This window comes from Aspergillus japonicus (assembly GCF_003184785.1).
Source record: "Aspergillus japonicus CBS 114.51 unplaced genomic scaffold BO86scaffold_24, whole genome shotgun sequence".
Taxonomy (NCBI): Eukaryota; Fungi; Ascomycota; class Eurotiomycetes; order Eurotiales; family Aspergillaceae; genus Aspergillus; species Aspergillus japonicus.
In genome coordinates this window covers 402,075-416,496 of record NW_020291661.1, presented here as the reverse complement: position 1 = coordinate 416,496, position 14,422 = coordinate 402,075, and the positions used below count along the sequence as shown (strand labels likewise).

The following is a 14,422-nucleotide window of genomic DNA, read 5'->3' as shown; positions in this document are numbered from 1 at the left end:
CAAACCCCTCTAGCGATTCCCCCCTCCAAACCCTCCCCACAACCCTCCCCAGCACAAAAACCCCCCACCCAAACCCCCAGACCCCCAGACCCAGACACCCGGTCCCCACCAACACCGGGCCCATGACCAACATCGCGAAGCCAGCGAACACCGCCCCCGCCACGAAAGCCGACACCAGCACGCCGCCCAGGAACAGACACACGGGGATTCCGGAGCAGAGGACGTGCGCGGCCAGGAAGGTGGCGAGGATTGGGTGAGCGAGGATCAGTTGCGTTAGGCGGGAGAGGGATCCTTCTTCGGGAGGAGCTGTAGCTGTAGGAGCTGTAGCTGTAGGAGCTGTAGGAGCTGTAGTCGTACCCGTGGCTGTAGATGTAGATCTAGTGGTGGTGGTGTCGTTGGTGGATGTAAGTGGGGAGTGATGCTTGTTGCAGGCATGATCATTGGCATTATCATTGTGATTGTGGTTGTGATTGTGGTTGTGACTGTTAGTGAGCTGGTGCTGGTGGTGTTTGAGGAGGAGGGCGTCGTGGTGGAAGATCGTGGCGCTCTGAGCTGGTTGCTGCTGCTGCTGCTGCTGCTGCTGCTGCTGCTTCTGGTCTTGCTCTTCGGTGGGATGATCCTGCGCTGAGGTCTGTGGTTCCGACGCGAATTGCGAGGGGATCATGGGGTCGATTTCTGGCATTTTGGATATTGTTTAACGTTTTTTCTTCCACGAGGAAGGATGTTCTTGTTGGAGATGGGTCTGAGGATGAATATCAGAACCTGGATCAGAGTTCTTGGAATCAGACGACAGAACAGCTCAGCTAATGTAGTACAGTGAACTTAAGGGAGCACCAGTTCTTCCAACCAAGTAAACCCCGACTAAAGGCAGTAAACTCCCGCATCGATTAGCCCTGCGGACCGGACCTTGCCCTTGCACTAACCTAACACCCGGGAACTACTGCCCGCACCCACGAATCCACGAATCACAAGCCCACAGAAAAAGAGTGATCGACTGTATTCGTTTTTCCGTCACATACCGTACACGGTACATTCCGTACAGTCACATGACTAGTCACGGGGAGTATGGCGAAGAAAAAAACCCACCTACTCATCTGTTAAGGTTCGGGTGATCAGGGATCCTCCCCTTGCAACAAGATTCGAGAAGCACACTCGCGCATCTGTCGCCGATAAGATCCGGTTTCCCAAGACAGTGGGTTGGATTCTTCCCCAATTGATGGCTATCGAGTACGGGATCGGTGATCACCTGCCAGACAACCCAAGGTTGCTCGGAATGTCGTCGGAATGGACGGCGAAAAAAAAAAAAAAAAAAAAGCTGGTGAAGAGAGACAGACCACCGGTAGTGCCGCGGAAATTGCCGCTGTTGCGACAATGGGCTAACGATGGACCCATTCACCAAATCTTGGGGCCTTAAGTGGGCTGGGGGATAGACACCTGGCTCCACTCTTTCACTCCAACTTCCTCACCGGGGAAAGCTTCTATGGGTCCCTACGTGGACAGTATTGGAAAAGAATGCTCATCATTGCTGGTATGGATTTGAATGTACAGTGAGAATGGGTAGGAGGAAAAAGATATCTAATGCTGAAAGCTGACCAGCTGTCCCAACTTTTTATCTCTCAAAACGCCCGCGCGATGGTAGAAGAAAAAGGAAAACAGGACATGTACAGTACATGCGACACCGCTTACCAACCGCGCTTGGCCAGCTTGTCGGCCTCAGGCAGGTGCGCAACGTTGATACCGACCATGGCCTCGCCCAAACCCTCGCTCACTTCAGCCAGGACCTTGGGGTCCTTGAAGTGAGTCACGGCCTGGACGATGGCCTTGGCGCGCTTCTTGGCATCACCAGACTTGAAGATACCAGATCCGACGAAGACGCCGTCGCAACCCAGCTGCATCATGAGCGCCGCGTCGGCGGGAGTGGCAACACCGCCAGCGGCGAAGTTGACCACGGGGAGACGGCCCTTCTCAGCGGTCTCGCGCAGAAGCTCGTACGGGACCTCCAGCTGGCGGGCGTAGGCACGGAGCTCGGGCTCGGGGTCGGCAGAGGACTGCAGGATGGCGCGAGCACGAGCAATGTCGGCATTGACAGTGCGCATGTGCTTGACAGCCTCCACAACATCCCCGGTACCAGCCTCGCCCTTTGTACGGATCATAGCGGCGCCCTCGGCGATGCGGCGGAGAGCCTCGCCCAGGTTACGGCAACCGCAGACGAAGGGGACCTTGAAGCCGTGCTTGGTAACGTGGTAGACATCGTCGGCGGGGGTGAGGACCTCGGATTCGTCAATGTAGTCGACGCCAATGGCTTCGAGGATCTAACAGCATGACATGTTAGCATCAACGTCCAAGAGACATTGACAAATGTTCTCACCTGGCACTCGACGAAGTGGCCAATGCGGGCCTTGGCCATCACAGGAATGGTGACAGCCTCCATGATCTCCTTGATCATGCCCGGGTCGGACATACGGGCCACACCACCCTGGGCTCTTATGTCGGCGGGAACACGCTCGAGGGCCATGACGGCGGCGGCGCCAGCCTCTTCAGCAATGCGAGCCTGTGCAACCCTCGTTAGCATTGAGAGGATGAACTGAATTCCTGGGAGTGAAGCATACCTGCTCCGCATTGACAACGTCCATGATCACGCCACCCTTCAACATCTGAGCCAAACCGGCCTTGACAGTGAAGCTGTCGGTAGCACCGTTCTGTTGAGCAGCCATTGTGATAGGAATTGAGGGGGAGATTGGCAGAATTGCTGCGAGAAGGAAGAGAAGATTGGAGATGGACAGAAGAAAGGAAAAGAAAAAGAGAAGAGAATGCCACCGAGGGACCAAGGTTAAATATGAACGGAAGGAAGAGAGTTAGTTACCTGGAGAGACTGGCCAGACTTGCGAGTGAGTCAACGAGGATGAACTGATTATCTCAGCCGTCGCCGCCGAGAACACCCACTCCCCTCCCGGACGAAGGTTCAGTACCTCATCCGTGGGAACTCTTGGGAAAACAGTGTCTCCTACACCAATGACTGAGAGTGTCCCGAGTTTACCCCTCGTTGTTCTTCCCCGCCGGCGACTGGAGTTCAATCATGGATGTTCAGCCCACTTTCCGCTTTCCACGGTCTTTCTGCCCCTCGTCAGTGGCAGGGCGGAAGTACGGACCAATGATTGCCTCGCCGTCCCTCTGAGCCTTCCCTTGACATTTTTCAACTTGCCACTAAACTCGGAATGGCGCATCGCCCCTCTGTTTAGCTTTCCGCGGGCTTTGGTAGCCGCGTTTCGGTATCGTCACATGCCGCTTATGTAAAGTACCCGCTACTGTTCGGTCTGTTCAGCAACGGTAATACAGATACAGATGCTGCCTCAGGCGGCAAGCTGAGGTCTGGAATACCGGTGGCTGAACTATGAATACACCGAGTAGATGAAGACACTAACTTAATGCATTGAACCAATTCAATTACTGTACACTGTCAGATCAAGCGATTGAGGCCATATACAAGCGCCCATCCGTAATATCCTCCCTCCCCTCTAATCATCCTCTCCAGTACAGTACACAACCACCCCCGAACCGACCCCGACCCCAGTGACGTCAGCCCGCTCCCTCCTTCCCTCCCTCTCCCTCCCTCCTCCGCATCTCCAACTCCAACACCACCAGCACCTCCCCCTTCTACAACCATCTCTCCTCAACCTCACCCAGCAACTCCAACTCCAATTCCTCTCAGTCCCTCCCAAACCAACCAGCAAATCAATCCCCAAGACCTCAACCCTCAATCCTGTGGCACAACACCGCCCCCCAAACCCACCAACCACCCCCAAACACCCACACCCACCGACCTCGACAACCCAACAAAAATGACATTCCTCCTCTCGCGCACAACCACCACCCTCCTGGGCACCACCCTCGGCCTCGGTCTCACCGTCCTGCACCCGCTCTCGCCCTTCCGCGCCGCGCCCCTCCAATGCCAATACTCCGCCCCCGCCGGCCCCCCCGAACCCAACTGGACCGTCCCGTCGTCCGACCCCGCGATCCGCAAACAAGGCCGCACGGGCCCGATCCTCACGGCCTCGAACATGCGGCAGGTGAGCCTGGGCAGCGTGCTGGGCTTGGTGGTGGGCGTGGGGCTGCGGGCGTTCTCGCGCGTGCTGGTCGTGTTGATCGGGATGGGGATTGTGGCGGTTGAGGTAGGTTACCGGTTCCCCCACACCTGTCAGGGGAGGTCCTGGTAGGGTAGCAGGCTGAGAAGAGTTGTCTGACTGACTAATTTGATGTGATGTGGTGTAGTGGGCCGCGGCCAAGGGGTATAATATCCTGCCCGTCAATACCCTCCAGAGATACGTGAAGCGGGTGGATTTGCAGGGCGCCGTGTCGAAGCATATCCCCTTTAAGTTGAGCTTTGGGGTCACGATGGGGTTGGCTGCTTTTGCGCAGTTTTAGGTTGGGTTATTGTCTAGTGGTGGGGGTGTATTTGGGCGTGAGAGGAACGGTTTGTGTAGAATAGATGAACCAGGAAGATTTCATCCAATCCGATACTATCACGATTATATAGATTCAAGGTTCTCCTTTGATCTGTCTTATACAGGGTATCATTATTGCGAGCCGAGCGCCGAGGAATACATTCGCATGTACTTCATCTTCTGCAGCAGCTGCAGCAGCTGCAGCAGCTGCGGCAAACCAGGGCTGGCTCAAGCCAAAACCAAATCCTCCAAAACGCCCTCCATCTCCTCCCGGGCCAACGGCACGCCCAGGATCTCCATCCCGCTCGCATCCATCCGCGACGTGATCATCTGGTGGTCGTGGAACTCCTTCAGCAACGTCCGGAACATCATCTCGGAACTCGCGATGAACTCCTCGGCCGCCTTCTGGTAGAGGGCGCGGAACTCGATCCCGGCGGCGTCCTCCCCTCGGGCACCACCACCACCACCACCGTCCTCCCCCTCATCGTCCGACAGATGGCCCTCGTCCGACGCGGAGAGCAGCTCCGTCAGCAGCAGCTGGTACAGGTTGCGCGCGTTCTCGGGCAGACTCTTCAGGACGAATTCCACGCCCTCCTTGCCGCCGACGCGCTGGCCCTTGCGGCCGAGCAGGGCGCTGACTTCCTCGACGACATCGAATTCCGCGTCGAAGGGGGCGAAGGTCGTGCAGTCGTGGAACACGAAGTTGAACTGGTCGCGGAGGTTCAGGTCCCACATGAGGAGCACGTTGGGCGTGTCCGCCGTCGCGAGGAGGTTGATCTGCGGGGTGGCGGCCAGGCGGGCGAGGAGGGCTTGGTTCGTGGCGCGGCGGAGGGAGGGGGCGTCGATGGAGTTGATGAGCACCGTGATCGGCGGACTATCTGAGTCGCGGGCGTTCAGGCTGGACTGCAGCAGTTCCAGGACCTCTTGCGGCTGCGAGCCCATCTTCGACGGGATGTCTGCGCCCAGCACCGCTGTGACAATCGTCGCGAAGATGGACCGGATCGAGACGCCTGGCGTGTGACCGTTGACAATAACGACGGAGGGCGGTGAGGCCGCAGTGGAGGTGGTGTCGTCGTCTTCATTGTCGTGGGAGTGGCGGCGGTATTGCCAGTCGGCAAATTCCTGTAGCAATCGACGCTTGGATCCGTAGCCGTACAGGCAGATGTTGAACCCCTGGTCGAACTCGAAGTCCCATTGGGGGAAGGACCGGCAATGCAGGTCCAGCAACAGGGCCTTTTCCTCCTGGAACGGATCCACCCACTGCGCCATCTTCTCGAAATACTCCTCGTGCGTCAGGAGGTTCACCTTGCTGAGATTGCTATTCGACGTCCGAGGCGGTCCCGCCCGGTTCTGGAAGAAGTAGCGCTCGTGCGCCGGGAGCTCGCCCTCGGGCGTGGGGGAGCGTTTGTTCTTTGCGCCCTTTGGTCGTCCGGCCCGACGTTTGGGGGTGGGTGCTGCTGCATCTCCGGCTGCTGGCTCTTCGGATCCTGCCTCGACGGAGGGTACTACTCCATCTTCATTGGTTGCTGAGTTTGCTGGCGTTGGTTCCTGAAGGGCCGTGTCGTCATCGTCCTGCAGGATTTCCTCCGCGAGGCGATCGGCGCCATCCCAAATTTCATCTTCGTCTTGTTCCAGCAGCAGGCGAGCGCTCTTCTTCTTTGCGGACCGGTCGGCATTTCGAGCCTTGGTCGGGGTGTCGGGCGCAGCGGTCTGTTTAGTAGGCGTCGAGAATAGAGCCTTCGCCTTGTTCTTGTGTGTGGGAGTCTTCAATCCCGAGGCTTTCAGGGCAGCTGGAGTGTCCGCGGTCGGCTTCTTGGGAGTCGACTTTATTTTCTTCGCTGGGGTGCCTTCAGGGGTTTTTTCCCTGGCCACATGCCCGTTCACGGCGCCATTGGTCGGTGCATCGGTAGTCCTCGGCCGCTTGGGCGTCGAGACAGGACGCGCTTCGTCCGTATCTGGTTGCTTGCGTTTCATTTTAGTTAACTTGGTTGAGAATGGTGAGCGGAATCGGGTCGGTGAAGAAATACCATCCAGACAACAAGCCGGAACAACCCCCAGGTTTGATTAGGAACGTAAAAGGAAGAAAGAAAGGAAAACAATATGACGCAAGGGGGTTCCAGCAAGTAAGCTCCAAGCAGCACAGCTTTCTCTGCCTTCACAAGGAAATGAGGAATGCTTTCCCGTACGGTTAAACCCTCGTGGCTTTCGCCCTTCTTGGGCGCGTCTTCGAAGCACCACCGATAGGACCGAGGGTTTTTCCGACTCCGCGATATCGGAAGCGGCATCTCATCGCCGCGCATCGCATCACTGCGGGACCGGCCCTGGCAGTTTCACTCGCCGATATAATTCACGCAGCGAAGAGAGAGCTTCGTCCGTCGTCCCAATTGACAACTCTCGTCGTGGTTGTCTGGCAGTGGTCTCGCGCGTCCACCTCGCCTACGCAGGAGCTAACTGGAAGCTTCCTGATAAGCCAGTGAGTCATTTTGTTTACCATTCGCCCTGAGTCATTTTCGGGGCTGTCTGCTGCAAGTGCCTCCGTGTATATCTACCCAATCTCCCAGACCACGTACCCGGGGGGTCATGAGGACGAAAGTGCCCACGACTATATCAATCGCGTGTCTTCTACACCTATACACCTCGTGCTGGAACCCTAACTAAATCCTCACTTTCTCCAGCCCAGGAAGCCGCCCCCAATGGCTATTCCCGCGCATTCGGCGGCCACCACCATGGCTACCTTCACCCGCATGGTGAAGGGCCAGGTGCGCCATTACTCCGCACCCCTCGACATGGCCATCCCTGCCTCCAAGCAGAAGTACATCCCTTCGTCCGGGTCGTACCCCAAGGGCTTCTCCGTCTCGGGGACCCACGTCGGCGTCAAGGCCTCCAACACCAAGTTCCCCGACCTGGCCCTCATCTCCTCCGAGACCCCCTGTACCGCGGCCGCGGTCTTCACCACCAACAAGTTCCAGGCCGCCCCCGTGCAGGTCAGCCGCAACATCCTGCAGACCCGGCAAGGCCAGGGCATCCGGTCGGTGGTGATCAACTCCGGGTGCGCCAACGCGGTGACCGGCAAGGGCGGACTGGAGGATGCGACCAACATGGGAGCCAAGGTGGATGAATGCCACGGCCTCAGCGGGGAGGAACCCAGCACACTGGTGATGAGCACCGGAGTGATCGGACAGCGGTGCGTACTCCCCTGCCCCAAAACACCACAACACCATTCCGCTCCACCCCAAAACCCAAACCCAACTAACCCTCTTCCTCAACCAAACCAGCCTCCCGATCTCCAAGATCCTCTCCAAGATCCCCACCGCGCACTCGACCCTCTCCTCGACGCACGACAGCTGGCTCAGCACGGCCCGCGCGATCTGCACGACCGACACCTTCCCGAAGCTGCTGTCCACAACCTTCACGCTGCCCAGCTCGCCCGGCCGCCGCTACAGCCTGGCGGGCATGACCAAGGGGGCGGGGATGATCCACCCGAACATGGCCACCCTCCTCGGAGTCCTGTGCACGGACGCGCCCATCACCGCGGACGCACTCTCGGCGCTCCTGAAACACGCCGTGTCGCGGTCCTTCAACGCCATCTCGGTCGACGGCGACACGAGCACGAACGACACGATCGCGATCCTCGCCAACGGCGCCGGCGGCGGCGCGCCCGTGACCAACAGCCAGAACTCGGACGACTACACCGCGATGCAGACGGTCCTCACCAACTTCACGCAGGCGCTGTCGCAGCTGGTGGTGCGGGACGGCGAGGGCGCCACCAAGTTCGTGACGGTGCGCGTGCAGAACTCGCCGGACTACGACTCGGCCAAGCTGATCGCCAGCACGATCGCGCGCTCGCCGCTCGTCAAGACCGCCCTGTACGGCCGCGACGCCAACTGGGGCCGCATCCTCTGCGCCGTGGGCTACACCCAGGGCGTCCGGGACGGCGTCGTCGTCCCCGAGCGCACCAGCGTCAGCTTCCGCCCCGTCGACGGCAGCCCCGAGCTGAAGCTGCTCGTCAACGGCGAGCCCGAGCAGGTCGACGAGGCCCGCGCCGCCGTCATCCTTCAGGAGGAGGACCTCGAGATCGTCGTCGACCTCGGCGGCGGCGAGCTCGGTCCCCACGGCGCCGGCCGCGAGGAGGCTGTCTACTGGTTCTGCGATTTCAGTCACGAGTATGTCACCATCAACGGTGATTATCGGACTTAAGCATTGCAACGTCTGATATGGTTGAAACGAGGCGATGTGGATTCGCCAGGTGTTTGTCTCAAAAAAGCGCAGTTAGAATGCTTGGATTGATTATCCTTTGAATGCGAGCCTTAATATGAGTCACGGTCATCTGTTCGCTTTTTCTATACTACAACATCTTAGCCGGGTAGTGCAACATGGCCCATGAACTCAAGCTGGGTGCTGCGTTGTAAAGCGAGCTTCTCATGCTACAAGCAAAACAAACTAAATCAATCGGTTCCCACCCGAGTCACCCCAGATGCTCAATGCCCTTCCAATGCAATTTTCAGGTCTTTGATCGAATATGGTTACAGACCAGGTAGTGCTATATACAGCTGCGACTTTTCAACTTTTCCCGTAGGGAGCAAGACAAAAAGATAGGTGACTAGCCATACATTCATCAAGAATTCAAACCATCCAGATTGCAAAGCCACAGCCGCACACTACCTGGTGAAAATAAAAAGAAGATATAAAAACATAAAAACCCACAATCCCTCTTCTCATACTTCATCAGAAAGTGTCCCTAAGCCTCCCTGCTTAGTTACCGGGGACGAGGCCACGGAGGCCGGCGCCAATGTCGCCCTCACGGGCAGCAATCTCAAAGTATCCGTAGATGATGCTAAAGTTGGGTTAGCGATGTTTCGAGAATTATCAAACATGTGGTAAACTTACGTGACAGCAAGAAGGATACCGGTACCGCTGCCAAGAGCACCGAGAAGGTCGGAGGCAACGGAGAGAGCACCGATACAGGCACCACCGAAAGCAGCAGCGGTAGGGATGACACGCTTGAGCTCCTTGTACATGCTCTGCTCACGGTGACCGGCCATCACGAGACCCTGGTCCTTGAGCTGCTTGGCAACGTCACGAGGAGCAGAGCCAGAAACCTCGATCCAGGTCTTGGAGAAGAGGGCACAGGCAACGAGCATGAAGGTGATGTAGACGGCAGTGTGGATGGGGTCCAGGAGAGCGTCCTTGAAGTTCAAGGGAGGGGACATGTAGTAAGCGATACCGGAGGAGGCGTGGAGCTGAGCAGTTCCGTCACGGGGCTCCCAGACACCGAGGAGTCTCACGAGGAGGTTGTCGGAGAAGCGGGAGTAGAGCATCTGGCTGATCAGGAAGATGTTGGAGCACAGAGCGGACTGCAGCATGATGGGCATGTTGGAGGTGTAGAAGAGACGGACGGGGTAGGATCCACGCATTCCACGCTGGCGGGAGGACTTGACGGGGATCTCGACACGGAAGCCCTGGAGGTAGATGACGGCGGCGAAGACCAGGAGAGTGGCCAGCAGGTTCATGATGTTGGGGAGGTTCTGGCGGTAGAAAGCCTCGCGCAGAGCACGCTGCTTGTCGGACCAGGTCAACAAGAGGTGGAAGAGAGCAATGATAGCACCCTCGAACTCGGGGCCACGGCCAGTGTTGATGGTCGTGGGGGAGAACGCCTTCCAAACGATGGACTCGCAGATGTTGGTCGCGATGAACAGAGAGATACCGCTTCCGAGACCGTATCCCTTCTGCAGAAGCTCATCCAAAAGAATGACAACCAGACCAGCAACGACAAGCTGAACGATCAGGAGAACGCAGATACCAGCACCAAGGTCGCTGGGCTGACCGTAGAGACCAGTGAGCACGTACACGCAGGCCTGACCGAAGGACAGAATGATAGCGAAGAGCTTCTGAGCAGTCTGGTAGAGCTCGCGGTCGGTCTTGAGGTCAAGGTTGACATCGATGAGGTGGGTACCAGCGAGAAGCTGTGAGTCCACGGTGTAAGTATGCGATTGTCAATCAATAACGCGGCCGTAGTGAGCTTACCTGGAAGACCATGCCGGAGGAGATGATGGGGGTGATACCCAACTCCATCAGAGTACCACGGTTACTGGCCAACATCATACGAAGCCAGTAGAGAGGGTCGGAAGTGTCAGAGGAGACAATACCATACAGCGGCATCTGACTCATGACAAGGAAGATGAGCAGGGTGAGCTGTGGGCAATCTATTAGCTCGGACCATCTCGTTGATATTTTAGAATGTGTCACATACACCAGTCCACATCAACTTCTGGTTGAAGGGCACCTTGGTCTCGGGGGCTGCCACCTCCGGGAGGAGGGGCGTGAAGGGCTTGATAAGATCGAGAAACCGAACTAGTATTCAACGTTAGCAATTGTTGATCCATTGAGAAGGTTGGTGGATCGCTGTCGCGAAGACGAATGCGATCGCGTGCAGAACTCACGTCCACTCATTGTGACTGTCTTTCTCCCAAGATTACTGGGCTAAGACGGTACAAGAGAAAAAGGAAAAAGAAAGAGAAGCTGGAGGCGAGATCCAGCTGAAGGAATGGAGGGGAAGAAATACAAAAGAAGAAGGGAAGATGAGAAGAAAGGATGGGGGGGGGGGGAGAAGGGAAAGGAGAGAGGGAGAGGGAGAGGAAGCAATGATGAGGTTCGGGGAGCGGAGGAGTTGAGAGGGAAGCGGGAGTCGCCTCGCTGGCCACTTTCACTCTCCAGCCACGCTAACCCCGTTGAGGCCACTTGGTCGCTTCCAGGTCCATCACCGACCACGGCCGTTTGACCCCATCAAGGGTCCTCCCAGTCTCCTCAGCTGGCACTGCACTCACTACACCTACAAATAGTCAATGCATCTCCTCCAAATTACTAAGGACACTATTCATCTACTACAAATATCAGCTGATTGCTCTCTGCTTGCTGGGCTTGTATCCAATGGACTGTCATTCATTTGACATATATGAAATTCGTTATCTATCTTTCAGCACGGGGTATTGTGTAGACCATCCAAGTGCAGTTGCGAGGTATAATAGTACATATAGTAGCCTCAATCCTCCCAAATATCAAGTAACGAGCCAGCAGCTTCGTTCGCTTTGTACACTCACACAACTTGTACTTAATGCAGCTTCCTTGTTCTGTTCCTGATGAGACTCGGGACTCAGATGAGTCCTCTTCAAAAGAGTCATAACCGAGCTTATGGTCAGGGACCAACCAAACATAAACAATCATCGATCACATTCTCCAGTTCTCCCAGCCTTTCCTTGAGGCCTCTGTTCTCCTCCTTGAGAATACCCAGGACACTCCAAGCTTCAGAGGAAGGGACGCCATGGCAAATGTTGCACTTGGAGGAGTTGTTCCAGGAGCTTGTGATTCCCTTAGGCGTGAGACCCTTGATGACCCGGTCGTACGTCGATTGGCGCGCTGGTGGGGTCGGAGCAGGCTTCAGCTCTTTCTTCGGACTGGATTTCACAGGTACTGATGTGGGAGTCGACAAGGTGACTTGAGAGATGTTCGGGGATGGCGCAACGGTTGAGGCAGGTGATTCGAGCACCTCGCGCCGGGAGAAGACACTCTCCGCGAGACTCTCGTCTCCAGAGTCAAACCCGGAGTCGCTTGTGAAGGTACCATTGCTGGCCCGTTTCATGCTACGCTTGGGTGTCTGAAGCTCCGCGGCAAGGTCCGATGTGCCGTCATCGTCATCACTTGATCTGATGAGCATAACACTGCGGCGACGCGCATCTTCCTCCTTGCGACGCAACTGCCTTTCCTGCTCTAGTTCTTCGGCCATGGCCTTCATGGCTTTCTCCTGCTGGATGACCTTTTCGGCCATGCCGTCCAGTTGTATTTTCAGGTTACCTATGCGTGTTCGTGTTATCTCGAGTTCCTCTTGCTTTTCGCTCTTGTCGGCCAAAACTTCGTGCAAGGCAAAGGTCCGTTGCTTATAAGCTGCTTGTAGTCGTCTGAGAATGGTATCCGCATTGCTCCGTAATGCGTCGAAAGCGTCCCGACCTTCTAGATTACTGAACCCAGGAGGGAATAGAGCAGCATTGATGTCGAGGTTCAGAAACTCGTCGTGCGCAGGCTCAGGAAGCTCAAGCCTGGCTTCCCCTTGGCGTTTTAACCCGAAGAATGAGAACGGACTCGACGAAGTGACCTGCTTCAAGGGCGAAGGTGCCGTCATCCGCTTCTGTGCCCGGCTAGTGAGGCCAGTCGGAGCTGTGGGCATCACGTACGGCTCACGAGCACCTCGTCGCTCCATGGCGTCCTCCTCGTCGTCCGGTTCGTCGGCCTGATATCCTACTCCCAGATTCACGGGCTGCGATTTGCCTTGGAACCAGCCAGATAGACGTTTCGCACCTTCCTCAAGCCTGCGGCGTGCGGTGTTCTCGGTCGGGGGACTGGGACGATGGTTCGCGCTGTCGAGGTCTTCGAACGTTTTGGACTGGTCGGAGAAAAGCTTTCGAGAGGGAAGAGGGGCGTGCCGCTGTATAATTTCGGTGTTTGACCGGCGGTGGAGGGACGCGTGCGAAGGATATTGTTTCGCCGGTAGTGGGGATACGGTATCCGAGCTCTGTGCTAATAAGGTTGCAGGGATGCTCAGGTGGGACGGTCGAACAGCAGCATCGTTAGGCGGGCAGCTTCCCTCCTCAGTTCCGATCGGGGCCATTGCGGGCGACGAGGGTTTCAGGCTGTCAACAGCAGGCGTGGCTGTAGATGACGGGTGTTCGACGTCTTGTAGCATGACTGATAAGCCGGAACCTGACTGGGTGGTGGGAAGGGATGGGGACCTGGAATGATGAAGGGATGTAGTCTGTCGCACCACTTGGACACGGACTGGAATGCCACGTCGATATGTTGTCCGCTCCAATGCACGGTCACGTATGCCGCACTTGATAGTCAGCTAAGAAGCAAAAGGGGCACTGAAACGAGTAGCTCCCGAAGCTCTCTCTGTTTTTTTTTTTCGTTGCAGCCTCCTTTCAGCTTGATGCGGGTGACGGCAAACGCAGTATGACCAATTGACAGCGGGTAGCAGCAGCAATAAAGCAAGCCTCGATGAGGTTCCGTATGGCGAAGGCAGGGACTCTTGGGGAAGGGGGCGATCTAGGGAGATGTTTATTCAGGATGATGGAATCGGCCGCCGAGCGATAGCGATAGTGGGCGAGCCCGCACGTGCCCCTGTCAGCGACCAGTGTTAAGGATTCTGCACGTTATACAATAGTCGATGGATCAATATCATTAAACTTGTGGACCAGAATGTGTTAGGCTGTAAGCCGAGTATTCGAAGTGCTCAATATCATATGAGACCCCGGAAACGGCTGTTTACATCCAGACGGCGCAAAATCTCGCGAGGTTGGGTGTATATTCTTAGCAACTCTCAACCTGGCCAGCCAACCACAAAAATTACGGTGGCTGGACTGGGAACTGCTTATGAGTATTTCCCCACTATCACAATGAGGCAATGGCAATTAGCTAGCGAGTCACAAAAGCAAAATGAGTCGATCCAGCAGTGACAGGCTGTGTTGGGCCGTTGTTGTTGTTGTCAGGACAGTTCCATTGGCCCGTGGAAGAAGAGTATTGATCGGGCAAGATACATATCCACAGTCCGCAGAGTCCATATTACACTGCTCGACTCTAACGACGTCATCTGCGGTCGTGACCAAAATACGATGGTTTCTGTGACGACTGAGTGATCATTGACGCCACCATCAACGCAGCGACGAAAGCACTCACACCCCCTATTTTTTTTCTCTTGACCTCCGAGGCCTGACGTGAAAGGTCTGGATTCTTGGGGTCCCCGTTTCATGCGGACTTTGGTCCGAAAGGGCTCCACGGCCCCTGAGGAGAGATTAAAGCAATCTCGGGGTAGGGGGATATTGCCGGCGCGACATACAGGAAAGGAGGCGATCCATGCGCAAAGGGTCGCATCGGCTGTCGGTTGTCAGGAGTACCTCTGTGTACCTGCACTGTGTAGGAACGACATGACTGGC

At 56.4% G+C, this 14,422-nt stretch overlaps 7 protein-coding genes across 7 annotated transcripts; 2 read left to right on the top strand and 5 right to left on the bottom strand.

The window, feature by feature from the left end:
• Window positions 1–9: 9 nt before the first annotated feature.
• Window positions 10–842, bottom strand: BO86DRAFT_409945 (seipin co-factor family protein; the record flags this gene model as incomplete). Its single annotated transcript, XM_025674451.1, has 2 exons — window positions 91–842; window positions 10–23 (listed from the first exon to the last, which is right to left on the bottom strand). The coding sequence occupies exons 1-2, from the start codon at window positions 680–682 to the stop codon at window positions 10–12; spliced, it is 606 nt and encodes a 201-aa protein (XP_025527753.1). The 5' UTR covers window positions 683–842.
• Window positions 843–1,502: 660 nt separating this feature from the next.
• On the bottom strand, window positions 1,503–3,097 carry BO86DRAFT_389348 (pyridoxal 5'-phosphate synthase subunit PdxS). The gene is made up of 3 exons (XM_025672108.1): window positions 2,610–3,097; window positions 2,369–2,551; window positions 1,503–2,312 (listed from the first exon to the last, which is right to left on the bottom strand). The coding sequence occupies exons 1-3, from the start codon at window positions 2,712–2,714 to the stop codon at window positions 1,683–1,685; spliced, it is 918 nt and encodes a 305-aa protein (XP_025527752.1). The 5' UTR covers window positions 2,715–3,097; the 3' UTR covers window positions 1,503–1,682.
• A 378-nt stretch (window positions 3,098–3,475) lies between these two features.
• BO86DRAFT_362515 (uncharacterized protein) lies at window positions 3,476–4,522 on the top strand. Its single transcript, XM_025669919.1, has 2 exons — window positions 3,476–4,169; window positions 4,270–4,522. Exons 1-2 carry the CDS (start codon window positions 3,840–3,842, stop codon window positions 4,420–4,422), a joined length of 483 nt encoding a protein of 160 aa, XP_025527751.1. The 5' UTR covers window positions 3,476–3,839; the 3' UTR covers window positions 4,423–4,522.
• On the bottom strand, window positions 4,511–6,620 carry BO86DRAFT_389346 (origin recognition complex subunit 2). Its single transcript, XM_025672107.1, has 2 exons — window positions 6,470–6,620; window positions 4,511–6,404 (listed from the first exon to the last, which is right to left on the bottom strand). The coding sequence occupies exons 1-2, from the start codon at window positions 6,470–6,472 to the stop codon at window positions 4,671–4,673; spliced, it is 1,737 nt and encodes a 578-aa protein (XP_025527750.1). The 5' UTR covers window positions 6,473–6,620; the 3' UTR covers window positions 4,511–4,670.
• Window positions 6,621–6,954: 334 nt separating this feature from the next.
• BO86DRAFT_456334 (bifunctional ornithine acetyltransferase/N-acetylglutamate synthase) lies at window positions 6,955–8,801 on the top strand. Its single transcript, XM_025677157.1, has 2 exons — window positions 6,955–7,626; window positions 7,718–8,801. Exons 1-2 carry the CDS (start codon window positions 7,136–7,138, stop codon window positions 8,637–8,639), a joined length of 1,413 nt encoding a protein of 470 aa, XP_025527749.1. The 5' UTR covers window positions 6,955–7,135; the 3' UTR covers window positions 8,640–8,801.
• Window positions 8,802–8,887: 86 nt separating this feature from the next.
• On the bottom strand, window positions 8,888–11,044 carry BO86DRAFT_389344 (translocon subunit SEC61). The gene is made up of 5 exons (XM_025672106.1): window positions 10,883–11,044; window positions 10,693–10,793; window positions 10,467–10,634; window positions 9,330–10,405; window positions 8,888–9,276 (listed from the first exon to the last, which is right to left on the bottom strand). Exons 1-5 carry the CDS (start codon window positions 10,890–10,892, stop codon window positions 9,195–9,197), a joined length of 1,437 nt encoding a protein of 478 aa, XP_025527748.1. The 5' UTR covers window positions 10,893–11,044; the 3' UTR covers window positions 8,888–9,194.
• Window positions 11,045–11,606: 562 nt separating this feature from the next.
• On the bottom strand, window positions 11,607–13,454 carry BO86DRAFT_94799 (uncharacterized protein). Its single transcript, XM_025677824.1, has one exon. It carries the CDS (start codon window positions 13,174–13,176, stop codon window positions 11,635–11,637), a length of 1,542 nt encoding a protein of 513 aa, XP_025527747.1. The 5' UTR covers window positions 13,177–13,454; the 3' UTR covers window positions 11,607–11,634.
• Between the last annotated feature and the right edge of the window lie 968 nt (window positions 13,455–14,422).

What these genes read in the sequence shown, in the direction of transcription:
- BO86DRAFT_389348 (XM_025672108.1), bottom strand. Translation starts at nt 2,714, where the DNA reads ATGGCTGCTCAACAGAACGGTGCTACCGACAGCTTCACTGTCAAGGCC. An exon ending in ACGTTGTCAATGCGGAGCAG is followed by an intron (nt 2,552 to 2,609) that starts GTATGCTTCACT and finishes AGGGTTGCACAG; the next exon opens with GCTCGCATTGCTGAAGAGGC. An exon ending in GCCACTTCGTCGAGTGCCAG is followed by an intron (nt 2,313 to 2,368) that starts GTGAGAACATTT and finishes TCATGCTGTTAG; the next exon opens with ATCCTCGAAGCCATTGGCGT.
- BO86DRAFT_389344 (XM_025672106.1), bottom strand. An exon ending in AGAAGTTGATGTGGACTGGT is followed by an intron (nt 10,635 to 10,692) that starts GTATGTGACACA and finishes GATTGCCCACAG; the next exon opens with CTCACCCTGCTCATCTTCCT. An exon ending in GGTATCCTTCTTGCTGTCAC is followed by an intron (nt 9,277 to 9,329) that starts GTAAGTTTACCA and finishes ACCCAACTTTAG; the next exon opens with CATCATCTACGGATACTTTG.
- BO86DRAFT_456334 (XM_025677157.1), top strand. Translation starts at nt 7,136, where the DNA reads ATGGCTATTCCCGCGCATTCGGCGGCCACCACCATGGCTACCTTCACC. An exon ending in ACCGGAGTGATCGGACAGCG is followed by an intron (nt 7,627 to 7,717) that starts GTGCGTACTCCC and finishes CAACCAAACCAG; the next exon opens with CCTCCCGATCTCCAAGATCC.
- BO86DRAFT_362515 (XM_025669919.1), top strand. Translation starts at nt 3,840, where the DNA reads ATGACATTCCTCCTCTCGCGCACAACCACCACCCTCCTGGGCACCACC. An exon ending in TGGGGATTGTGGCGGTTGAG is followed by an intron (nt 4,170 to 4,269) that starts GTAGGTTACCGG and finishes GATGTGGTGTAG; the next exon opens with TGGGCCGCGGCCAAGGGGTA.
- BO86DRAFT_94799 (XM_025677824.1), bottom strand. Translation starts at nt 13,176, where the DNA reads ATGCTACAAGACGTCGAACACCCGTCATCTACAGCCACGCCTGCTGTT.